General features: G+C 39.1%; 1 protein-coding gene across 1 annotated transcript in view; it reads right to left on the bottom strand.

The window, feature by feature from the left end:
• Nucleotides 1–27,139, bottom strand: part of GSK3B (glycogen synthase kinase 3 beta) — a 152,359-nt gene that overhangs the window by 33,934 nt on the left and 91,286 nt on the right. Inside the window, exons 4-7 of the mRNA XM_039718047.1 lie at nucleotides 23,508–23,618; nucleotides 20,473–20,603; nucleotides 18,554–18,660; nucleotides 9,104–9,201 (exon numbers count right to left, since the gene is read on the bottom strand). Of these exons, the coding sequence (XP_039573981.1) occupies nucleotides 9,104–9,201; nucleotides 18,554–18,660; nucleotides 20,473–20,603; nucleotides 23,508–23,618 (447 nt within the window). The remainder of the gene's footprint in view (nucleotides 1–9,103; nucleotides 9,202–18,553; nucleotides 18,661–20,472; nucleotides 20,604–23,507; nucleotides 23,619–27,139) is intronic.

Raw genomic sequence — 27,139 nt, forward strand, 5'->3', positions numbered from 1 at the left:
GAGAACATCTGCAGATTCCATATATTTTGCTCAAGTTTCAAAGGAAAGAAGAATTGAAAGGAAAATGTGCCCTTTCCCTGCTGGCTTTCTGTCTGGCACCCACAAGAGCACCAGCCACCCAGCTGCCAGCCCTGCCAGGATGGTTCTGCTCTCAAAGCTTTGATGACCATCACTCTCAAACCTTTCCAGTTCTACAAGATGAGGGAATTTCCCACCCCTAGATATTACTTTCATCCCAATTTGGGATAAAAGTGATTTTTAAAACCTTGGAAGTTTTTTGATTACTTAAATTAACTTTCTGAAAAATGATGGCCACCCTCTATTGCTCTCTCATCTTTTCTAAAAGCTGTTATCATGCCTCCCTAGTATAAACAATAGTTTTTTGAAAGCATGTTTACCTTCTTTACCCTCTTTCTCCTCAAAAAATTCCTTCAGTAGCTTTTCTAAGAAGCAGCAAGTAGATTTACTTTAAATTTAGCCCAAAAATATCAAACTCACTTGGTTGCCAAGGCTGCTCAGAACAGGAGCCTACACAGTGCAAGTATATTTAAAGACCACCTATAGCATCAGATAACTTAGATTAGATAAGCAAGGCCAATTTCATGGAAGAACTCACAGACAATGTCTATTCATGCATTTCACTAAAAGCACAGCTGTAACTCCAGATGATGGGAGAGGGCAACTCCTAAGCTCAAGCACAGGCATCTAAGCAACAGCACTTCAGATTTCACAAATGCTTAAAAAAGAAGGTACTGAAGAGGGATCATGGTAGCTGAAAGAAGGGATTTTGCCTGACCTTTCAGCTACATAGCAGCCTTTGATACTTTACTTACATAAAGTAACTGTACAAAAGGAAAAGTGACTGCTAGTAGCTACACAGTGTATTTATATTTACTCTGTTCTCTTGAGACTGTAAAACCAGACTGCGCTTCCAATCTGTACTGATAGCACATTAAAGGAAAAAAACCCAAAAACGCACCACAAAACAACATGCCCCAAATTCCAAGCAGAAACTGAGAAGAGAAGTAGTTTGGAAGGAAGTACAGAAGTTTTGAAGACTGTATCAAATTCAAGTTACAAATTAGAACACTGGGATGAATAAAGTGATAAACTGTAAAACTGTACCAGTATCTTGAAGAGGCCCTGTAGTGGATCTCTCCTCACCTCCCAACATAGCAATTCTGTTTGTTACATGATTTGAAATTGTACCTCACTGATTTATACTGAACTTTCAGTATATTAGGAATACTTTCAAGTAACCTTGGTAACAGCAATCACTTAAGCTGCAAAAATTGGTCAAAATTCTTCTTTTGAGAAAGAAGCATGAATTACTGTGCTCATTTTTGGCAGAATTACTCCATGAAACAGCTGGTTTGCGTTCAGATTGAATTTCATGTGTTTTAATTTGTGCCCATTCTTCTTGTCCTGTCATGGGATGCCAAAGAAAAGAGGATGGCTCCCTCTTTGAACCCTCCCTTCACATACTCTGTACCCTAGTAAGATCTCCACCGATCTTGCAAATGTCAGAGAAATACAGGGTCCAATACTGAATTATCCAGGTCAATGCAGATTGGCACATACTATTTTAATTCCTGGGGAATCCTATGGATTCAAGGAAATCCAAGGAAAAGTTTAATTATTTTTCTATTTAATACTTGAAAAACAAAAAGAAAACCAAAGTAAGTAGTGTCATAATAAAAATGCAGCTGATGGAATCAACTATAACTAGAATGAAGACTCTCAAATGAACGAAGGGGAGGTCGATGTGAGAATACAAAGCATCTGCCAAAAATTGTCAAAGCAAGCCAAGATGCCAAGTCAACTAGTTTTGCTCTTCATTACCAACTGTCATTATCATAATCTCTTAATTAAAAATAAAGAAGCATTATCTACTAAGATTAACTAAAGAATATACTTGCTGAGAAGTGGACACTGCTCTGATTCTCCTAGGACAAAAATTGAACACAAGTTTCACGGTATATTCTGTCAAGTTTTTTCCTTGACATTAGTCTGTAATGGATGAAGGTCCCCAAAACATTTTTATTCCGCGAACAGGGTTCACAAAGGTAGGGTAATGGTATGCATCTCCTGCAGTTAAAGAAAAGCTACGATAAAGAAAGGCTCACAAGAATGTCATCCTTACCAAACAAGTAGGGGGGATTTATGAACCTGGAATAAGCCCTGAACTTGAATAAAGATTTTCAGTTTATGTTCTTACAATCAACTTTTTTAGAAGGAAAAGATGGATTATTCAGCTCCAAAAGACACTTCAGTTACACCTCAGTACCAAGACAGCTGCTGCCCACACCTGCTTCACTATGCAAACTGCACTGAGTCATTTATGACCAAACCCACACAGTTGCAACAGCAGAGGAAAAGGAAAACTGCAAGAGTTTCAACAAATCCCAATGGAATGAAGGCCCTTTATGACAACCGTTGTTACTGCTGAACATTTGCCAGAATGTAATCAGTTAGAAGCATAGGGACCTTGGTTAGGAGCAAGGGCTCAGAAGCTCCAGCTAACAGTAACTGAACTAGAGAGGTGATAATTTAAATCAGAAACCTCTAGAGAGCCATGGCTGCAGTAGTATAGTGGTCTTCCCTGGGAAAACTGTGCACATTTATGAAGAAATGTATTCCTCAAAGTCTGATGTTTACGGCTTACCAGATGGCATAATTAATGCTTCTGCAAACATGACTGCACCTCTTCAGAAAGTTGTAAGAGGTGTGCCAATAGTTATTTTAAAAATTCACATTGTAGCATCTCAAGCACTAACACAGCTTGAGACAATACTTCAAGAGGCCTGTGGTAGAAAGTAAAATAAACTTAGCCACTTTATATACACTTCCTTTCAAAAACACTTTCTTGCCAAACAATGACAGCCAACTAAATATAGATATTTTTTCTATTCATAACACGAAAGGAGCTATACATCAGGAATAGGAAGAAACCCATTGTCACCGCTGACATGAATATAATTGGCAATCAACTTTTTATACTGCCTGCCTGCAAGCACTGGAAGTGATGAATTAAGTGAGGCACAGGAACAGACAAGTTGTGATGCCGGGGGACATCAGGGAAAAAAATGCCAGAAGACTTCCCTTAGGGCTGAGGACAGAACCCATGTAACCCATGTGAAAGCCCATGTCCGACGCAGGCAGGTCATCAGCACAGGACCACATCCAATACCATGAAACACTCTCCTATGGCTTACTCTCCCGGAAGAGATGGAAGAGAAGGCTCCTCTGCCCATTTAACTACTCTGACTGGATTCATTTTATTTCAAAAACTGAGCCCAAAATAGTACCTTGACATTTGAGCATGAGCCATATATTATAATTGCAGTCTATACTTAGCATTAGGCGCAGTAAAACTGTCAAGAACCCAAAAAGTTACACATGAATAGGATTCCTGATACTATTAAACTTGCTTTTTCATACATTTTTCCCCCCTAGCTCCCCCTTACCCAGGGAACTCTGAGAAGAAGATTTTATTATTCCTCTTAAATTACCATGAAATGCCAGTTTTGGTGCAAGGAATAATCACAGTGCAGTAGCAACCAAAAAATTCAAAGCAAACACCACCCCCACCCCGTAGCCCCCACTTCTTTCCTGCAGTTTTCACAAGTTGGTTGATTCATCTCATACTCTAAATAGCAGCACACGGAAAAAATATTTCCGGTAAAGAAAACACCAGGCAGATTGGCTGATGCTGTCCTCCCCATGTCCCAGGGCTGCTCAGGTAATAATTGCTGCTTCATTCTTTTGACAGATCTTTTTTTTTTCCCCTGCTTTTGAGAGGAATATGGGGAAGGTACTAAACATAAACTTTGAGAAGATAATTATCTTAGAAACAAACCTGATACCCTTCTGAGATTCACTTCCTGCAAGAGGAATAAAGAGTAACCACTGTCTGCAGGAACTGTACTTGAAGATGTTTTAAGTTTGGAAAGCATATGCCAGGCAGTTTTACCTTGGTGGTTCTAGGATGATGTAGAGCTTGTGAGGCCAGAAATGCTGGCAAGCTCCCAAGCTTTCACAGGGAGCACAGCAGTCCTGCAGCCACCATTGCTGCACTGCAAGCTGTGTACAGGAGACTAGAGATTTATGAAGCAATCTGTCCTGACTGCATCTTAAAGAAAAATCATTCTTGTGGTCTAAGTGCTCCTTCTTCCAAACTATACTTGCACAGTGCATTTTAAATACTGAAGTGGCAACTGCGACCCTCGTGGGCTGCTGGAAGAATCTATCAGGTACAAGGCTGCATGACTGCTCTGAGGCGTAGTGTTTACTTGTATATAATTTCTTTATGGGATCACTGATGAAATCCACACTACGACCACTGTGACTGTTTCAGAAACTGAGCACATTTCTGAAGGACATGTCACTTGAAAGCCAGTAGGGCATGAATTTTAACGAGTATATTGGGTTACCCACTTGAGATATTCCCAGCAATGGGACAACCTAACATTTGGAATAGCAAGCAAGAGCTAAAAATACAAAGTAAGAGTCACCATTCAAGATCAAAATTTGGAAAAAGCACATGATTTCTCTCCTGTAATAGCATAAGTATTCAAGAAGAGTGTACTTGGGTTAAACTACTTCTTCAGATGGGGCTCCAAGACAGTACTCCCCTATATCAAATATCATTTTGTCAGGGGTAAGTGGTCAAAGTTCTCTCTTTCCCAATCAGACTGAGAACATATGGAAAGACCATATTTAAAGAAATAGGAGCAAGAGGAAAAAAATTTAAAAGAGGACTGTCTTTTGATGCAATTGAATGTGATGCTGTGGTTCAAGAGGGGCTCAGTATTTCAGACCAGTTTGCAAATACACAGTAGGTCTGGAAAAACTCCAGGTGCAACTATACGGAGAAGATTTCGCAACACTGCTTGAAATGAAACTACATTAAGCCCATTGAAAGTGTCTCAAAATCTGTCAAAAGCCAAAAATGCTTGTGATGAAGCAAGGGACTAAGGATGCTGAGCATATGGCCTGCAGGAAGGGCAAACTCTGCCAACTGATATATCACCATGAACACAGCTAAAGAGGGGATGTCATCAAGAACTGCACAAGAAAGGAGAACTAATTTAATGTGATGGCATTTTGAAGTCATTATCCAGTCTAATGCAAAAAACTTCACAGCCAGGTGTAGCATTCACTTGCTGTGTTGTGAAATAAACTCTGAATAATCATAGCTGAGTAAGCAACTGAAGAGAAAACTGCAAAGTTTATCTTGGCTCAAAAAAACGCCTCAAGTGTAACTGTGATTCAATCATCTTGAATTGATAAGAACCAGCAGTAAAGCTTCTAAGCTGACCTCTTCCTGCAGTGGAATCAATCGAATATAAAGGATGGAAGTCTGACGTATTTCCAAACATGTGGGTAAGCAGTTTCTTACTATAGCCCATTTTTGGCAGTTTAAAATACACCATTTTCCCTGCCCCTAAGTTTCAGACACACAGTTCCCAATGAAGCTATCTGAAAAGCAGGACCCCAGGTAGTCAAACAGCAGCTCCCAGGTCCCAGCCTGCAAGCTTCTACCAAGCTCACTGCTATTCTACAACCGTCAGATCCCACAGCTCTGCTCCTCCCACAGCCAGCTAGCATTAAAATAAGTCTGTGTTACAATGAAAGCTTGAAATACTAATTTTCTATGGCAGCAAATGGAAGAGGTAGGTGGAAGCCACCTGTCAAAATTTTTAATGAATCCCACCCTAAAGAAAACTTTATACAACATCACGTTTTACATGTTGTGCCAAGATTTAACATTTCTGGTAATTTCTGCAGAATTGCATGTTCTCAGCCATACTGAGGCTACAAAACTTAAACTTACTCATGTGGTTGCTTCTTTTATATCATCCTTTCAAATCTAAGTTGAATTTAAGCATCATTCTGGAAGTGCTAAGAGCAGAATGTTTCATCTCTTCTTTGCAGAGTTAAAAAACAAATCTGCTTAATTCTATTATTGGTCATTTTTAAAGGATACACAGTAGATGGGACAGATCCCTCCCAACACCTGGCAGAATAGAAAAAAATTGACCCACTTTCTACTTTTTCCCTATTTTCAAAAGGTGAGGAAAAATTTGAGGTTAACAGTTTCTCCCTCTACTCCCGCCATGAGAAATACTTGTAAGTGGATGCAGTGTTACAAGGGAAGCACCTTGTTACCCCATTCCTAGACAATTTCTCATGGCTGTTGATCTTGATCACAATATTATCAATTATAACTTTTCCCTGTATTCCCACCTTCACCTTCTGCTAGGGCTTTTCTGAATTGTTTTTACAAAACTTCACAACAGAAGATTAGGGAGACAAGGGCACAGAAAAGCAATAAATTTCTCCAGTTTGCACACAGCTTCTCTTCCAGTCTTGCCTCGAGAATATATGCTGCATCGGTAACAAATACTGCCAGAAGAACATGGTACCCACCCATTCAGGCTCACATTTTATGCTACACTTCAAGTTTCAGTGAACCAACTTTTTTGTGATTACTGCTGTAAGATTTACAGTGTTTTCCCCCAGACTTTCCTACAACATACTGCCTCAGTACTTTTGTTTCACTTCGCTTCTGTGCGTAGTGGACTACAAAGCTAACAGAAGATAGAAAACCCCAGCACAACACAGGTGTAATGGTCATTAAACATCCCCATTTCTGTATTTAAAGAAATTTGTCGAAGTTTGTTTCTGTGAAGGTGAATATCCTAATTTCAACCTGTAATTTACTGAAATACCCTTTACACTGGGTACTGCTTCAGCTGCCTTGAGAAATAACATCAGTTTGCCAGTACTATATCATCACTACTAGGAGTTACTCAAGAAGGTTACTACCACAGGTGGTACAAAGGCTATCAGCAATTTTACTGAAGTACTCCTCTGCTTCAATACAACTGAAGTGTAAACAAATAAGTGCCACAATTGGAGACTATATGTGCTGTGAAATTACTGGCTCACAGATGTTTTCTTCAGTAGTGCAGAACTGATGTTAACAGCTTCTTAGCAAACTTTCAACCAAACCACAAATTTCTGCTTGCCAAGCATGTCAACAACAAGAGACCATCTAACTCCTCATTATTTTACTTTCACATTGCGAAATCAAAGCAATAGTAGGGCAGAGCACTATGGTTTTGCCAATAAGGTCTCTCTACACTCAGATTTCTCATCAAGCCATGGACAGTCACCATGATATAAAGTTCTATTTACAAAAATTCAGGTGGAGGTTGGGCTCTTCTTGTGGGCAACAAGTGAAAAGACCAGAGGACATTGTCTTAAGCTGCACCAGGGAAAGTTTAGGCTGGATGCTAGAAAGCATTTCTTCACAGAAAGGGTGATTAGATATTGAAATGGACTGTGCAGAGAGGAAGTGAAGTCACTGTCCCTGGAGGGGTTTAAGGAAAGACTGGATGTGTCATTTAGTGCCATGGTCTAGTTAACATGGCAGAATTGGGTCATATGTTGGGCTTGATTTCAGAGGTCTCTTTCAATCTTGCTGATTCTTTGATTAGCTTTAGTTTTTCAGGATTTTAGACATTCATTAAAAAACAAACCAGGACTTTTCAGAAATGTCCAAAGACAAACATCACATGTTATCACGCAAAATCCTGAGGAGGTCTGGTCATCTGACATGGACCCCTTCACATGTCACAAAAGCAGTGTAGCAAAAAGCAGCACACCGCTCCAAGACACTTCTCAAAAGTTAAAAATATTGTCATTTGTACCATCATTAGCCCTACATCTGAAAGCAACTCTAGGTTTTTTTAGTGTTTCCTAAGCAAACTGACCCAAGTTGGATGAACTGAGTTTGAAATATACTGGGCAGAAATGCAATAAGAAGACATCAAGAAAATCACAGGAGAAGTATGTGCAAGACATGGAGTCTCCAGAGGAAAGCTGCTGACTGGAGGATGTTCAGCAGGACAGACAGAAATTCCCTGTAACAGAAGCCAGGTTTACCTGGTCAGAACCTGGAAGAGATGTGGTGACAGTCTAGAAAAGTCACAGCACACCCCCAAGCCTCAACAGCCCATGTCCCTCAGGCAGGAGAATGACCAGCTGGTTCACTCTCTTAGGACAGGGACAAAGACACTGGCAGCTCTTCTAGTAAGTGACACAGACAAGTAGGAAGTTCCTCTTTTCCACCCACAGATCTGGAGTTTGAGGGGCTTTTCACATGCCTGCCACACAAATATTTATGCACCAAGGTAGTGGCAAAATCAAGGAGGAAATTCTCTTAATACAGTGCCCTCATGGTGATGAGATCAATAATGCTGAACAGTATGTGTACACATCCTCTGTAATAATGCCATCTTATTATGTCATAGTATAGACTCAGAGGAAAATTATACTGCTCTCTCTGGAAATCTTGTTTCCTTCACTGCAGAAGCTGAAAAAGGTAGAGTAGACAAGGGTGCTTGGAAGTCAGACAACAATCTATGAACTATTCTTCCATGCCTCCAATTTGAGAACCACAGAATATTCACAGCTTTACAAACTAAATTAACCAAGATGTGCTTGGACATAAGTGATATATAAGTGTTACATATTTTGACACATCAGTTATTCTACCTTGAAAAACAACACTCTTCAGGCAGAAGGTACCTTTGCCCTACATGTCCTGATTCTATATCTGCAAAAACAAGTGCCCCTTCCCACCTTTCATTTTAAAAGAGCTAAGAGGAAGGAAGAAGAGAAGGCAACTAAGTATGTGAAGAATCCGGCATAAGGAATTTAACAACACCATTTTCAAAGCCAAGTATTAATTCTGTGCTACAAAGGAAAAAGAGACAGACTTCTAAAGAATGAAAATCATACATGAATAAATATTAGCCCAGTATGAAAGCACTTTTTCCAAGCACACTGGAAGTGTAATCCTTTTTTAGGGAAAAAGCCCCAATATATATATCATTATGCATAACTGCATGAAGACAAAGTAAAGATCATTGGGTTCTCAAAATAGCATGAGAAGTATTTTCAAACAGTTTACATGCAAAACCCTGTACAATCGTGTCAGAATATATGTATGTTCACCAGTTTATAACAGTGAATGTTTTCATACTGATTCCCAAGGAATAATGCAGTCAAAACAACACTTAACATTCCATACCTTGATTATTTCCACCAACTGATCCACACCACTGTCACCTGGAAAGATCGGTTGTCCTAGTAACAGTTCAGCCAATACACAGCCTGCTGACCACACATCTAAAAAGGGAAAGGTGGAGGACAGGGAAAGGTATCAGTAAAACATACATATTGAGCCATTCATAAAAAAAAAAAACACAGCCATTTTAAGCTGCTTACTTTACCCTTTGCCATGTTTGACAGTGTATGCAACACAGCTAAAAACGAAAACCATTCCTATCCTAATGTTACCAGGTACCTGGTATAAAACAAGTGTGCAGACAACCTTAGAAGTCAAACTGTGAGATAATGCAAACTGGAAAATCATGTTAAATGCCATAATATATTGACATTAAAACTTACATATGCAGGGAAAAGACCATAAAATGCTTGCCATTTGTAAATTGAGAATTTCCCCCATCCCTGTGTTGGTTTAAATCACACTGATAATGAACTATGCATAGGTATTATCCAACACAATGGCTGATGTTTTTACTGTTTCCGAGTGTTGAACAGACTCAGTTTTTCATACATATATTGAAAGCACACGCAATAACAGATGAACCAGTACTGCCAGTATTACTGGTATCCTGAAGTACATCATGATTAAGGGATCTGGGAGGCAGCCTCTCTAACCAGTCACTTCAAGATCTAATCTTTATCCCAATTCCATTTGCCAGCTTGGATGAGTAGCAGAATTGCAAGTCACAGATCACATGTCAACAGCATCTGTAGAAGAAGCCTTTAACTAATTTTTGCATGTATACCAAAAACCTCAAATAGTCCTTAGGAGCTATTCCTTCTACATAAATAAAATTTTCACAATCTATTGCAGGTATATCTTCTTAAATAATTAGGCAATTCTATATTACAGAAGGAACTTAGGAATGTATGTATGCGTACTACAGAATATAGCATTTTGGTTTTGGAATGTAATTAACTAGAAAGAAAAATCTAACAAAGCGAATGCAATAAACACTGTATATCAGTGTTTGTGAGAATCTAATGTAATTGCACAGCAAATAAATGGCATTTTAAGCTGCTCAACACAGTAGAAGTATTGTACTTGGATGCAGAAAACTGCCTCTCCACAAAAATAGATTCACTGTAATGTTTTCTAGAAAGTCATCAATTGTTGATTGAATACCTGAAACCTTACACTAAAATCCAATCTCAAACAAGCTATCAGCAACAAAAGATCTATAAAGCCTATAATATAAAGAAACACTCCAAAAGGGAAAACCAGTCCCCTTCCACCCACATTTCTTTAAACTCTCACCCACTTTTATAAGCTAGCCTTGTCCCCCATCAGAATTTATCTCCTGAGGCCTGTTCTACCTGAGATAATCTATGCTATGACAGAAGTCCTTAGCCTCTCATCTATTTAAACTATGTCCCATCCCTGGAAGTGTTTGAGGCCAGCCTGGATGGCGTTCTGAGCAACCTAGTCTGGTGGAAGGTGTCCCTGCCCATGGCAAGGGGTTGGAACAAGGTGATCTTTAAGGTCTGTTCCAACCTAAGCCATTCTATGACTCCATGATACTGTAAATATATAGGATATAATATAGTAATATAATATATTATATTAGATAATTATTATATTATTTTAATTATTATTTATTTTTAATTATTATTAGATTAGGTTATTATATATTCTTAGATAATAATATATAGGATATAATATAGGCTATAATAGGATATACACAACCCTGCCAGTTATGGCTAAAGGTCCGAGTAAGGAAAACATCCCTGACAATTCTCCAAGCCATCTATTATCAATTTGTCACAACCACTACAGAGTGGTGCAAATTAAAATCAAATAAAGCTTTCAGGAGTTTAAGATTTATATCAAAATAATCAACAAGTTAAAACACAGTTTGCCTTCCCCCATTTCTAAAGGAAAGAGTGAGAAAAATACTTTCCTTCCTCAAGAATATGGTTCAATTGGAACGTACAGTAGACTAACACCACTGTCATTACTCCAGCTTTTGAAATTATTTACTTCCAAATCAAATGGATGCACTTTTACCTAATGTCTTGGTACAAACATTGCATCGGGGTTTAACCTAAAAAGTTACTACTTACAACAGGTAAACAGTACCAGAAATAGTTTGAAGTTTGAGTCTTGAATTTTAACAAGCAAACATACAAGATGATGCTTTTTAATCTTACAGTCACATTTAACAAAAGCTGATATGGCCACTGAGATGCTAAGATCTCTTTTGGACAACAAGCTAAGAAGGAATAGTGTAAAGAATGTTTAATTGCATCTCACTGCTAATCAATGTCTCTCCTGCTGTTGGACCAACACATCCAGCAAAACCATGATGCAAAGCACCACCTTTTGTGTCGCCCATGACTATTAGGTTTAGAGGAATTGCATAACAGTTCAACAGACAGCACAGATTTCTTCAGAAGTATTGAACAGATAGATTAAATGTACTAAGCAGTCAGAGCACTGAAACTTAGAAGTCTATTTAAAGATACATTTAAAGGGTTTTAAATAAGCCAAGTCTTTTAGACTGTCCTTTACAAAACAAGTAGCTACACCAAATCTTTAATAATTATTTACAACTTAAATCCTTATTTTGTACTGAAAATGTTATATACGGCAAGGAAAAATATTTGACAGAATATATACAAACACAAAGCTGACAGGAGAGTAAGTCATCAATCACAATTCACTTCCTTTAAGATTTTGAAACTATGCTAGCATTACTTTTTTCAGATTAGAATGGTTTTCTTAAACTATTTTAAATAACCTTCTTGTCTAGCTGCTCCATTAAGTTGGCTTTGAGCTGGTTTTGCTTTTCCTAGCTTCCCTAAATGCTTTTGCACTCCACCAGCACATTTCAGACAAGTCTGTAGGGCACAAGTCTCAAATCAAATTTCATAAAATGGTGGGAAATCATCAGTGCTGCTGCCAAGGTGAGGAAGGTTCAGTCCCCAGGGGAAGTGCTAGGCTTGCCCCAGCCCTGCCAAATTGCAACTGCAAACCATTCAAACAATGTGCAGGTCCTTGTTCAAGAAGGCCAAGCATGAACAGCAGAGGGCACATGAGAAAGTTGAGGGCATCACATGGGAACAGAGGAAAAAAGCAAAGGATGTAGGTCATGAGGAAATAGGTGGCAATGGCTGAGGAATACTTGCTGCATTCATGCTGGGTTTAATCCCTCAAAAAGACAACAAAATCCATCAGAAACCTGTTGCTCCTTATGCACAGGAAATCTTCCAAACTAGGCAATTTTAAGTCTTGTTAAAAGCCTTTACCTGCTAACACTTTAAATACACAGTGAAGTAAAACACAGGCATTTCAAAATCCCCATCTTTTTTCCAGGCACATAATTTCACCTACTTCCAAATTAGGACTTGGGCAATGTTCCCTGGACAAGGAAGTGAACAAATCCTTGAAGCATTCTCAACAAAATCCAGAGAGTGGAGGCTAACTTGAGCAGCTCCAAGGAGTGACAGAAACAAAACAAAACATACAGAGGTATTTATACAACTCTTGATAAGCGATGCACAATAAGCTACGAAATTTCATCTCTGCTGAAACTTGATGAAACTTATGCCATTGACTGAAATTTGGTTCTGGGATAGTTTGCTCTTTTTTTCCCCACACCCTTTATATCTTGCATTTAAAAATTTATCTACCACATCAGGATGGTAAAATTCTTCCTCAAGCCTGAAGTAAACAGGCATGAATTTCTGTATTTAAAGATGTATTACTTAAAGGAAGTGATCAGCTTATGGCAGTTCCTTCCCAGAGACTCTTCTGTCTTAGTACAGTCAGAGCTAACTGCTACAGATTAATATGTGGTGTAACTACCTGCTCCCACAGGAGAAGAAGCATTTTCTGAACTATTTCTTTTCAGTATGTGCAAGTTAATTAAAGCAAACTGGGACTCTCATTCCCATGCTTTAAATTAGCTAATAAACAAGCTAAGAGAGAATCTTAAAGGAAAATACGTCAACAAATGGTCCTTATGCCAAACTAGTTGGGACAATGTGAAATTTTAGGAGAAAATACTGAAAACTATTCATTTTAAGAAAGCAGGCAAGGGTACTTTCTTCATACCTTCAGTGAAATGTAGTCTAAACAATACAGAGAATAAATACAACTGCCAGGCAATAGCAACCTTCAAATAAGGTTATTTCAGATAGTTTTCACACATTACAATGGTAGCTAATGCCATATCTTTCCTAGATTAACCAACACTTAGATAAATACCACCTAACCTACCTCCATTAATTTAAACACACAAAAATTCATATAGCTTCTTGTACTACAAAACTTTTCTTAAATTAAGTCTCTACTACTTTATTGATCTTTAGAGCTGTTAGATGGATATTGTCTAATAATATAGTCTTCATAATGCCCTTGCTTTTGAATGCATTCTAGCATTACAGAAGGCAAGAAAACAAGTATTTATCTTTAAATCAGGCAGAGGCATTTGGGAGGACCAGTGCAAAATACATTCCTTAGCTTTAATTCTGTAAGCTTACAACAGCCATTTTGAGTTGGAAATTAACACCCTGTCCATAAATTTCACTTTTTCTGATCTCAAACTCTGCCTTTCCAAGTTGAAAAACTGGCTGTCTTCTTCCCAGCACAAGCACCATTCACTGAACTACACTCTAGCTCTTCTAAGTCATTATTTGGAGGACAAGGAGGAGGAAGGGAAGGGGGGGGAAAAAACGGTTTCTCTCATCCACTTAGTACAAATTAAGAATTTCCATTTATCTGACGCTTTATGGGGCGTATTTACCTTCCTACTTTTTTATTACAGTCATCTACTCATCTCTGCCTCACTATTCCTTCATCTTGATTGACTTCCTCCATCTTGGAGGTGACTCAAAGCTGCTGCTCTGGAAACTGTGGAAACAAACCAAGAGTCAGAAAAGCAGCCCTGGGAAGTCATAAAATCAACAGCTTCTAGCTGCCGAATGCCAGACCCAAAGTGCTTTTCACTGCTGCTTGTTTGAAACAATATTTGGGATGCCAGAACAAGAGCAAAATTCAGGATTACAAGCAGGTGTGCTGTTGGTAGAAGTTTTGCACATCAAACCACCACAGATCCATGGAAGGAGGAGAAAGAGTAAGGCTGAAACATGAAAATGCTTGAAAAGACATGCTTGTTCCAGTATTTGGAACAAAAGCTAAACGCAGGTATCTCTATTCTTTTGCAATTAAGAGATGAAACTACAATGACAGGTGGTAGAGTCGTTCAGTAAATTAACACACCTGCTTACTTTCAGCACTGGAAGTTGCAATTTGAGAAAGAAGCAAATCCTTCTGACTGTTTGGCAACTGTTCATGGACACACCTTGTGGTGGTTCTTCCCCAAGGAACTCTGAGACAGGCCAACTACATACACCTGCAGAAAAGCTTCTGCTCCAGCCTGTTGAGGTGAAACATTTGCGCTTGCTAGGAAAGTGAATGAACAACTTCATGATACTTATTTTCAGACACCCCAAGAGAAGCCAGCAATGGTCACGCAGATCAATCTTTCCCTGCCAGAGGCTATAAATGTTCCCTCTGGAATGCTCCCAACTCCTGCCGGCGCGGTGGTGGAACAAAAGCACTGAGCCCAGCAGCCCCTCGTTGTGCAGAAACACCACCAGGATCTGGTGAGCCCTCCCCTGCCCTGCACCTCACCTAGGGAAGAAACACATGAGGTTGAGGCAAAGCTCAGCTGCACAGCTTCTTTCCATACAAAAGGAACTCGAGGCAACAAATATCTGCACTCACCCCTACTGCAGTGCCTGTCCCAGGACAATGTAGGGGAACGTGGGCAGCCATCCCAGGGTTTTTCAGCAGCAGCATCACCCACATGACCAGCACAGCCAGAGCCATGCCATCAACATATCTGGGATGCTATAACACACAGAGACTGGCAAGGAGAAGCCTCAGCCAAAACGCTGTCATGACATAGCTGAAGGGCTTGGTTTGGGAAATAACCAACAAACCAGCCCCCACTTTGCTACCCCCCCCCTCAAAAAAAAACCAACAACCAAACAACCAACAACAATAACAAACTCCTGCAAATCAGCTGCAGGAGGTAAACTGTCCATTCCCAGCAAGCTTTAGGGACACAAACACACACACTTGCAGAATTCATAGCCAAAGGAGCACAAAGACCCAATCTGTACAAGCTATGAAGGCACCCAATTGACATGAATATTTGTGCCTGACCATTGAAAATCCTGTACAGTTCTAAGGCAGGCACATAACAGATCTATTATAGGTAGGTATTTGTAGCTATTTGGCAACAGTGACTATTTAAGAACTCTAATAGGTAATTTCCCAGGTCATTATTTTAAAAATAGAGTCCCAGGTCTGCTGGAGGCACTAACTGCAGTAAATGTGATTTGATGCTACTCTTACTACGGTATGTATTTAAATGCAGAACTGATGGGGTGCTTTACAGAAGTGTAACAAACATCACATCCCTGGCTCAGTTACTTTTTAAAGGGACCTCTTCAGTTAGAAGTGAAGTCATGCACTTCAATGAAACAATCAAGATCCTAGAAGTTAAATACCATTTTACAGTTTGTTGTGACATCCAGGATAAAGAGATACATCCTGGAACCAACTGGTACGCTGAAGAGCAAGAAATGTCATGAGGACAAACTCATGTGTTTAAAGACAACCTGGATGAAGCCAGACAGCCTAATGCAACTCTTGGTCACAATGCTAAACAAGATGACTAACACCTGACATGGTCATAATGCAGCTGGCTGTGCTGTCAAGTATTGGGCCACCAGTGTCACTGCCTAGTCTTAAAAAGGAGTTCTTGCTCAGAAATATTTCCAGTCATTATCCTATTGTAGTGCATTATAATCATAAGCCCTGTAGTAACATTAACAAACAACAAAAACCTTCACACAAACAGCTGGAAGCCTTGCAGATAATGTAGGAAAATTTCTACTTAGAACACTTTTTGGCTTTGTATTCTTCACTGATTTTACTTTTACCATAGTTTTATTAGAGAATATTTAACTGGAGGAATAAAGATCCCTGCCTTACATATAAAGCTCACTTTTTGTCACCACACACACACAAGTGATTCTTACAGAGTGATAAAGACTACAGTGGGAAAAAGTTGTTACGCTAACTCACAAGAAAAACAAGAACTAAAAAAACCAAGCATGCCAAAGTATAAGTTTAAAAGGCAGTATTACAATACTGAAGCATTTCACAGTCCCCTATACTCTGACCTATGGATAAAGCACTAATAATTACATGTTCTTTTCCTTCTTTCAATAAATCCCCCTATGCTTGTTGATTGGTTTTCCAACAAGCTGGATGAGTTTGGATGAACAATCCCACATGAAATATGGAAGGGTTCTCACTATGCACCATTGTTACCTACCAGCAAAAACTAAGGAATATGTACAAACAGCAGCACCACAAAATGAACCCTTAGAAATTCTAGCATATGGCAGAACACTGGGAAACTGTAGAGCTTGTAAAAGCATTTTATTCCTGCTCATCTCCCGAATCCAAAGACTGCTAAGAAAGAAGGGGAAGGTGGATAGGACAGGAAAGAATGAAGGAATATGAACTTAATTTTCAAGTAATTCAGTGCAAATTTCAAAGAAAGGACTTGGAGGGACAGGTGGGGTTTTTCTGGCACAAGAAAGTTAGAACAGTGACTGGAATTCAAGGTATTTTTGGAGGCAAGTGAAAAATTGCACTTCAGCATGGAATTTTTATTAGAACCATTTTAGAGACCAACAGATAAAACAACAAAAATGGAAAGGACAATTTGAAAAAGGGTCTACAGTTGGAGAAAAAGACACTTCATAGACTTATCTGCAAATCAGTCTCTCCTACTGACACATAAAATACACGTTTTATGCAGCTATCCTCTGAAACAAGAGGTCTCCGTGCACTCTGATAATGCAGCTGAGCCAATCTATTAGCTCTCAGCTGGCAAAAAGATGTCAAATGGGCTCAGCTACCTTCTCCTCATTTATAAACTCACAACACTTTGCTTTTACCTGGGCTTTGCTGCTTACTGGACTGCACAATACTGCTGATTGCACTCACTCACACAGCAGGAAGTCAACCTGCCAAAATCTCTTGCCAGTTGACGCTGAATCAGCAAATTAAACAGTAAACTGTGAGAGCCAGGGTATGCAGGGGCAAGAGCAGGGGTGGGGCTGCCACTTCTGGCAGCAGCCAACACTAAGTTCTGCCTTGTATCTTTACTGTGCCATACTTCCCCCAGACTACTCTTGGTTATGCCTATTTTTCCTACCAGGAAGATACGCAAGAGTTGCTACAATACACACTCAATAGTAACTAATGGGAAAAAATTTGTGAGAGCAGGGAAGTCTTCAGGAACACACTGAGGTGGGGTTTCTTGTTCCTTTTTAAGAACTGCAGAGTTAAAACCAGTCAGCCAGCCACTGAGTTTAGATATAGTTCAAACATAGTTCAAACATAGTGAGTTTAGATATACTGGTTATAAACATAGTCTGCCAAGAGTTGATCATGATCTCAAAATCCTTTTGAATCCTTTAAACCTTGCCTAAATGACTCAAGTCCATAAGCAAGGTAAAAGGTTCCCCAGCATTGTGCTGAGAGCCAAATCTGCTCTCTTTTGCACTAGAACTCAGAAGGAGCCCAAGCAGTATCTTGACTGAAAAACTGAAGTAGTTACCAACAACCAGCCAACACACTGTTGTTCATTTCCAAGATTTTTCATTTTGCTGTTCATTTTTGGTTCTCTACTGTAAGAAAACTTGGCTGTTCCCTGATCTCTATCAAACCTCCAGCTTCCCTAGTATTTCCATGACACAGCTATGTGTCAGGTATATAGAAAGAGCTCTTTGTGTTCAAAATTAATGACTGAAGGACAGTAAAAGCTAGCAGAATTAACTGAATTAGAAGGACTGCTGCACACAATATATTAAAGTTGTAAAGAGAATTAAAAGTCAATCATTAGGCCACACTTACCTCCCCCTATAAACCCTTTATTAAAAGCCAAGTAAATAAATTTACATCACATATTTATGTCTAAACCACAGCACATCAGAAGCAGTAGATTGTTTTCTGCAGACATTCTTTACGGTTATTTCAGGTTACTAAAAATGCTTTTTTGGCTTGAGGTCTCATACCTACTTTTAAACTAAATGGTAACATTACACGATTTATTTTTTTCACTTGTAATCAGATTTTCCCCCTCTACATTGAAAAAACCCCTTTCCTGGTGTAATTAGTGCTGAAATCTCAAAAGGTGTAGAAAGCACAGCAGCCATCTACAAAACATTTGTATTTCTTTAAAGAGTGGTACCTAATAATTTACAACCAAATTCAGCCCCTGGGGTTTATATTTGAGATCTCTGGAAACCTTTACACTTCAGTACAGCATAAAAACTGAGGCAGCTGGTACAGATTTCAACCAAATGCACACACACTTACCTATACTGGAGGTATAATCAGTGGCTCCAAAGATCAACTCTGGCGCCCTGTAGTACCGAGAGCAGATGTACGACACATTGGGCTCTCCACGAACCAGCTGTTTTGCACTGGAAAGGAAGCAACAGTATTTCAGTAATGAGCCCTTCTACAATATTGCTGTGCACACCAACACTAAGCTTTGGCACTCTTCACCTACTACTCCCCATTCCCAAATGTTGAAGTACAGTGCTCTTCTAGGCTGATGCAAACTGACTCCTTGATTCACTGTGAAATCAGTTTGATCCATCAAGCATTACCTTCTACTGGGGACAGCAAAGGAAATTCTGAGTACAATCTAGGTGAAAAACAGGGTCAAATTTTTGGCTGCCAGCTGTCTTTGGACAGATACAAAGGCTTGCTTACAGTGGAAAAGAAGACAGAAAACAGTTTGGTCAAATGTAGTCATCCTTTAAGGTTTAAAAGCTCTGGATACTCACAAGCACTGAGTGGGGTATTTTTGTCTGTTTGGGGTTTTTGTTTGTTGGTTTGGTTTTTTGTTTGTTTGGTTTTTAATTTCCATTACAATATTCTGCTCCTTTGCTACTTAAGGGAGCATGGTATGAGGTGACCAAAAAAAATAAGCTTTTGCCATTGCATTCACATGTTAACGGTCCACAATTAACATGAAGGTTTCTCTTATACTGTAATTAATCAGCCACAAAGGATCTAACCTACAGTACTGCCTCAAAACTTCTCTTTGAAAGAATCCAAGAAAAGAATGGACCACAAGACCACGTTACTTTGGGAACATGAGTCTATGGATATACTACACTTCTTTCTTAATTAAGAAGGGCTAGGCAAAAAGGAGCTGGAGGACAAAATTTCCCTTCTGGAAATATGACATTCACCTAAATAGCATCAAACACTGCAGAGTGGCAAGCCAGCCACATCCAGTGTTCAGCTCTCCAGACACTCCTCTGGAAGAACTTCCACCACCCATTTAAAAAAGTCTCAGTTTTCTGTATAGAAACTACAGTTAACAAATTCCCACTGACAAAAATAGTAGGTATTCCCTTTATGCATTGTCCATTTTGAGTTTCAGCATGATTCCTACTTTGCTCCAATGCTGGTGAGGTAGAGCTGAGGAGGAGATCCAGAGGCACCAGCCACAACAATGCACTGCTGGAGTAACCCTCATCTGATATTCCCACTCACCATGGGTGAGCAAATTTAGCAACAGCAGTTTCTGTGACCTCTCACACATATACCCCAACTATTTTAGTCTGCAAAGTTACAGCACAATATAAAGACTGAACTTGCTCAGAGAGAAATCTATGTCCTGTCTCACTGCTAATTGCCAGAATTTCTGTGTCAGTTCTAAGGTGGGGGCTGGACTCTAAAGGTGATTCTGAGTGGATATTGGAAATAAATGTGCCTTTGGAAACTAGAACATAGATGTCCACTATCCAAGAGCTTCAACTGGAAGTGCTGCTTCGGATTTTGAGCCTCTGTGGTATTTGCAGCATTAAGTGAATTGTTGTAAATGCAAGTATACTGACTAGTGTAACATCAGCCTTTTTAAGTTACAGTGCCACCACACCTGTCCTCTCTTGCCCAACACACTTCACTGCAGTAATTGGTTCTGGTTTTCCATGCTGCAGTATTTTCCCTATGTCATGGTGTATCTATTTTATTTTTCTAATACCTGCAAAAATAAGAGGCATGAAGTTTAATTCCCTCCCTCTTAACATCCTTTTCCAGCTCTTCCCTGCCGCTCCTTTGAACTCACTTTGAGGGGAAAACAAAATATCAGTAATTCCTCTTTTAAGCTATACATAAAGACTTTCTAAGGGACACAGAGAATTTCTTGGCAAAGTTGCATTAAGGTTCACTTTGAAGGAAGATCTTTTCACCAGGTTTCAGGCCACAAATGTGCTTACCTTCCAAAGTCACAGAGTTTTAGAACAGCTGTATCAGGGTCCAGCAAGAGGTTCTGTGGTTTTATATCCCGGTGGCAGATCCCAAAGGAATGGATATAGGCTAAACTCCGGAACAGCTGATACATGTACAACTGGAACACAGAAATACCAGTCAAATCAGGGTAAACAATTAGTTTAGCACAAGCCCTTATTAGAAGAAAAACAGAATCACTGAGAAAAAGACCATACTGAATGCCTATTAGGGCTATGAAGGTGGGCAAGGTATCTGCATACCTTCCCCACACACCCTTTGCTGCATACACACACACATGTGGTTCAAATCTTTTTATGTATCCTTTGAGATAGTATAATTAGCATAACTCCAAAGAAATAATTGTGCCAGTTTTCCAACATTTGTAAATAATGGCAATCACAGAAAGCATACACAAAATAAAGGTGTTTCAGTCTGCTCTACAAATCAGCATCTTCACAGCAGTGAAGTATTCCGGGTTCTTAAAAAACCCCAAACAACTAAAAAAAACCGCCCCACAAAATCCAAATGAAAACCCTTTAGTTAGGGAAGCTCTATTAAATATTACCCAAAGACAAGGGTAGTGTCTCAGCCTGTCACTGAAGTAAATCTGCCAGTGTTTCTTGCTGAGGGAACAGAGTCATTTTAATTTCAAATCTCTGGACAAAACCAGAAGGCAAATAAAACCAACTGTTCAAAATAAGTTCATGCAAGGCACAACAAACAAGTATGCTGAGGGAGAGTTTTCTCTGCCCACTGTCCAGGACCGGCCAACCCCTTAGCAAGGGAAAACACAGCAAGATATTAGGAAGCCAAGAACTTCACAGGGGAAGCTTACTGGGCAAGGGGAGGATGTCCAGCTTCTGGAGCTACACACTTTTTGTTATGGATAATAAAAAGCTGCTGGATACAATTAAGGATGTATAACATATACAGCCATAAAGGCATGGAAAGCCCTGTTTTAAGGTTGACAAAGGGCTGCCAGGTCATTTTTCATGTTTGTTGTGTCCCCACAAGTTTCCACTTAAAATCAAGCTACAGGCAGGACACTATACCAAAGATGCAACTCCACACTTTTCTTTTATAAGCACATTTTCCACAGTTCACCTTCAATGGTCTATATAACCAGGTGCAATTACTTGATATTGATATCAGGTCATGTTTGCCTCTCTTTCACCATTATCTTTGTTGTCATGCTTTCTCTCCCCCTTTTTTACTGTTGTTTGTTTGGCAGGAAAGTAGGAGAGGGAAAAGAATTGCTTGAATTTTGGCTCCAGGCCTCTGGTTTTCATACTTGATTCTGAAAACCACAACTCTGCACAAAAAAAAGCAAACAAACATTTTTTCCGAATTGCCTGTTCCAGTCCCTAGTATGTATTGTGCAAGTGTATTGCAAAATAATGCAAAAGACTACTCTAACTTGAGGGGTCAAGTCAACACATGTGGGATTATAAAGTATGCCTTTCATTTCCACACAGCAAACCAAAAATTTCCAAGGACTCCTTACACCAGGTTAGAAATTACAAATAAAAATTAACCAGAAGATTACTAGAACAGCTTCTGTGCAGATTTACATTTCTTTGTTACCCAAGGAAAAGCAGCTCTCTGCCTGCCTAGTTATCCATCAGAAGTGAACAAATAGGTATGATCTGACCTTTGTGCAGCCAAGTTGTCTGGAAAATTGCAAAATCTTTAATGACATTAAGGTAACATGATCTTTTAGAATACAGGATTATATAAAAGCCTTGCCAGAAAAATAAGAATAGCTATCCAGACTACCTGGAACAGGAAGTCCCAGGCATCCTGCAAGATGAAAGAGTTGAAGCAGATTTTTCTCTCAAAGTGTAAGGAAGAACAATTTTCTCAAGTTCCCACAACAGAGAACAATTAGGGCAAGAATACTGACACAAGATATATAAAGTTATCAAAAGCCAAACCTACAGATTTTGGGGAGCATATAACCTGAAGACATGATGTTCCACCAACAGACCAAGAGAGTGACCTTGAAGTCTGCTGGATAATAAATAAAATTCTGTGCTTTCTTAAAAATCAGGCAAAAGAGATTCCTATTGCAGAGACAGGCCATTTACAATTTATGCACGTAGTTATGGCACAAGACTTCATTATTGAAATAATTACTATTTGTTGTTTCCACCTTTGAAACCTTCATCTTCTTTCAACCAAACTGAAGTTTTTTCTTAAGCCAACCCTTACATTAAGCATTATACTTCTAAAGAGGAGTCTGGAGAAATCAATATGCATCAGGAAATTTTGCTGGTAATTTCCATTAAATATTACCTGTGTGCCATGTTAACAAGTTAATGCCATGTGAAAACATCATCATTCACTATCATGTGGATTGTGATCACCACAATATATGAAACAGAACTATGAGGCCCTAGATGGGTCCTGTGACAGCAAATGAGAAATTTTATTTACTTTAACTCCTGTGTAAAAAATGTAGACAACTTGAGTAAGGTTTTGAACCTACAATGTGCATAAAAGCACCTTACCCCATATAGCTTTTGAAGACACAAGCCAATGAGCTTCAAGTGGAAACAAAAATGTGCCTTTCATGACCACAACAAAAGCACATGAACTTTTACTCATATGCCAGGAAAAGGGGAAGATAACAGATTAGAGAACATCCTCCTGACATCCTCTTTCAGGTCCTGACCTTTGTTCTATTATGTCTTCACCACCTCAGGAAACTGAAAGCTGCTAATCGGGCTGGTCTCAGTCTCGGTCTAAGCTGCTTCAAAAACAAAACACTCCCGCCACACTCAATCTCCCTGACCCATTCCAAGATTTCTGTAAGGTCAGAAATTGGGAGTGTTTATTTAAGTCTCAACTCTCTATTCTTCCTTCACAATAACAACAAGTAATTCTAATTTTTTTTCCTTTCCTCAAGATCTATTTGCGTCTAAAAATTTTTCTGAAAATTTATTTTTGTGTCAGAAAAGAGTATCCATAGTGTATTTCTGCAATATCTTTCTTCACGTAACCACATCTGTCAGTTACCTACCTTGACATAAATCATAGGGAGTGTCTGTTTGGCCCGACTATAATGTCTGGCAACTCTGTATACTGTTTCAGGAACATAGTCCAGCACCAAGTTGAGGTACACCTCATCTTTCTGAAAGAGAATAAAGAAGAAAAACAAATCAGCACTAGAATTGAGGCAAGAAGTACAATCCAAGTGTTCAGAGAAACCTGAAAGATGAGAAAGCTGTGGATATTTTAAGTCCCATCTTTAATGAGTGAACTGCCATGGAACTTTTTATGTTTTGCAGTCATGCATTAATACTTTTGTCAAACTTATATTTAAGGTCATGTTAATTGTTCTGGTCTCCTATGTAAGATATTTTCTGATTATAAATGGAGACAAGGATATAACTGTTCTGCCCAGTCAATATTTTCATTAGGAGAGTATTTCAAGGTAACATCTGCATAATTAGTTAAAACAGCCTATTAACTCATTAGTCCCTTACCTGCCAAAACCCAAGAAGTGCAAATTTAAAAGCTCAAAACTCAGCCCCCAACAACACATCAAAAAAAAGTTCAAACAACCTTCATCTTTTGGAAATGTTACTTTGATCTTACTGAATTCCCAGCTATTAAGAGATTAATACATATTAACCATTTGTATACAGTAAGCCTGTGTTAACATTTGCAACCATTCTGTTTACAGGTATTTCTATGTCCCAGTTATCTCAAAGATATAAATTTATTCATGACAAAAGAGAACAAGCCAAAACCAAAGTCTCAAGTATAATTCTTCTAGGATTAAGTTAGAAGTTCATGTGAACATAACACACAGAAACAACAAAAGTAGCTTTATAATAAGGTACTTTGTTACATTATAAAGCACCTTATTATGCATTAGCAAAGGAAAGAAGGAACAAAGAGGACTTCAATGACAAAGTACCATAATCATATAGTGCCTAACTGCAAAACTGAGAATTTTCAGCAGTAAAACAGGTCTTAAAGATATTTCTGATATTTTAATGCAGTCTTAAGTGCAAATCCTGCCAGGATTGTGAATACATTTAATCTCGGGGAGTGGGTAAAATCAACTAATTCAGCATAAAAAATTATTTTGAAAGCTAGTGAATTAACTAGAAGCAACCTTCCCTGTGCCTGCTATTTTCTCACCTAGAACGTTCTATCGAGAAAGACAATACACAGACATTTTACATGGATGGAAACAGCACAGGCCTCCTGAGTCTTTGACTGGAGGCCCTTGTCAGAAGATCCACTGGCTATCTATATCTTAACACCTAAACCCAAACCTCATCTAGCTACAGCAATTTAACACTACTACTCTATTGTGACTTGTCCCATGACTTAAAGCCCAGAGTGAGGTGTGTTTCCCACAGTGCTCTGCTATCCTGCCACAGCAAAGAGCAGCAGCAGTCTGGCACATGGTAATACAGAGAAATACACACCTTGAATACATACGCAGAGAACTGCTGGCTTTGTGTGTTTTTAAAGGCTTAGAATTCAAGATCTCTGCTCACCCTCATTTGACAATAAAGGCTTGTATTTTCAGGACATTTTAGTAGCTCTTACCCATACCTCCTAACAGACCAAGTCACCTTGCATGGCCCTGCCTAAGTCATTCTTCCCTGCAAAAAAAAAAAAGGCTATTTTCTTAATATCATTGCTTAAATGTCAGCACCAAGCAATTGACAATGGCCCACCAACTTGTAACTATCTGGTCTAGTCATACTTCTCAAACACAGACAAAGAGCAGCCTTCAAGACCCTGTCTATGCTGGTGCTTCTCCCAGCGCCATCCCAGGAACTGGGAACAATGTGAAGGCTTCTGGGGACCAGTCTGGGAAGAAGAAAATTTTTGAAATGGATGAGAAAGGATAACTAGCAGCAGTGCAGAGGAAATACCAGACGGCTCTGGAACTCCACAGACGTGCAAATATATGCAAGGGGGAAAAAAACCAAACCCACTTGTATTTTAGCACTTTTCCTGCAGCAGGGAAAGTTCTTCTTTCCCTGACTCTCACTTCAAGCCAATAAAATTCATCCACTACCTCTTCTTAGGTCACAGCTTTCAAGATTTAGTTATAAAATACCAAAAATAAATGTCCTAAAAAATTCAAAGTTAGCTTATGCTGGTAAGGCAATCTGTAAACCATGAGAGAAAACAGACACATGAATATGAATGCTGTTTGCTTCAGTGTAGATACAACCTGATGAATATGCTAAATGTCTGCCTCTCTGAGGATGGGAAAGTCTTACTGGTGACAAATCACTTCACCGAGTACTGTTACTGAGGTTGGTGACTTTGATCCAAGGATTCATGTTTCATGTATCAAAAAGATTTACATGAGAGATTAGAGGAAAAAAAGAATAAAAACTAAATTACAGTGATTTTATAATCTTCTCATAATACAAACAAAAGGACGCATGTAAAACAGTAAAACATATGACCAGTAAACCCTGTCTATGCTCTTTCACAGCAGTGAGTTTTGAGAATTACAGAACTACTCTCTAGTTCATCTAATCTTTGCTTTGCTTTTAGTGCCTCCATTTTTATTTCTAATTTTACATGCTGTTAAAAATGGGACCAATTCAATAGCATAACACAAGCACAAAAAACCTTTAGGCATTTGCATCTTTAGAAATGGAAGCTTCACTTCTGAATGGCATGAGTTTTGATGCCATCCACAGTACCTGAACAAAGAGTGTGGGTTTTGTGTGGTGCTGCTCCTGTGTAAATGTGTATCACACAGAACACAAAGGCACATGAACACCTTTCCCCCTCCGCCCCCATCAACTATCAAGTTTTGATGTACCACGTGAGGGACCCAGAACTCCAACATGCACCTATAAAGGCAAGGCTTATGCCACTGGCCATGTAAGTAACGGCATATTCCACTCCTACCACACGAAACTGATTCCAGAGGTTCTCTTAATGACTGCTATAATGCATTAAAGACTATTCAAGAGTTTTTAGTGACATGCTCCTGATGGCATCTGGCACTGATCTGATAAATGTGCACGAGAGAGTTTTCACAAGCCCTGATCCTTCTCAGTAAGCATGAACTGGATGAAAATAATATCCAAGTTACCTGGATTCCACTGAACAAGATTCAGGACAAGCTAGGAAGCAGTCATGGCCTGACAAGCTCTGAGCATGATGTAACCTGGTTTGCCTACCTCATGCATTCCTCCTAAACACATATTTTTCCAGTGACCCAGATGTATTGCAATAGGAAACAGGGTTAGCTCAAAGAGCTTGCCAAATGAGGGCAACTGCTTGAGGATCACCTGGGACGATCAAGGCTTATCTTTCCATTACAGGGAATGTAATGATGTTCCATCACCACATATTCCACAAGTGACTTGTTTCCATGCTGCTGTTTCAAAACTGCAAGTCTGAGAACAAAACAAGTAACCTGACTGTCACAAGTGTGTCTGAAATTACCTACAGAGAACAGAAAAGACCAGAGGAAGCTGCAGCATACGAAATACAGAAAGCACACACAAGATGTCATTAAATAACTCACTTCTCCTTAAAGACCTTGGGCTTACTAGCTTTCTGTTGCAGGTCAAATGTTTATGTGTATTTGTATTCTCCTGTGCTTGCTGCTAAGGTTATGATAATGTACAGTTCAAAATAAAAAAAGGGAAGGGC

Source organism: Passer montanus, unplaced genomic scaffold, assembly GCF_014805655.1.
Source record: "Passer montanus isolate IOZ18808 unplaced genomic scaffold, ASM1480565v1 scaffold39, whole genome shotgun sequence".
NCBI lineage: Eukaryota > Metazoa > Chordata > Aves > Passeriformes > Passeridae > Passer > Passer montanus.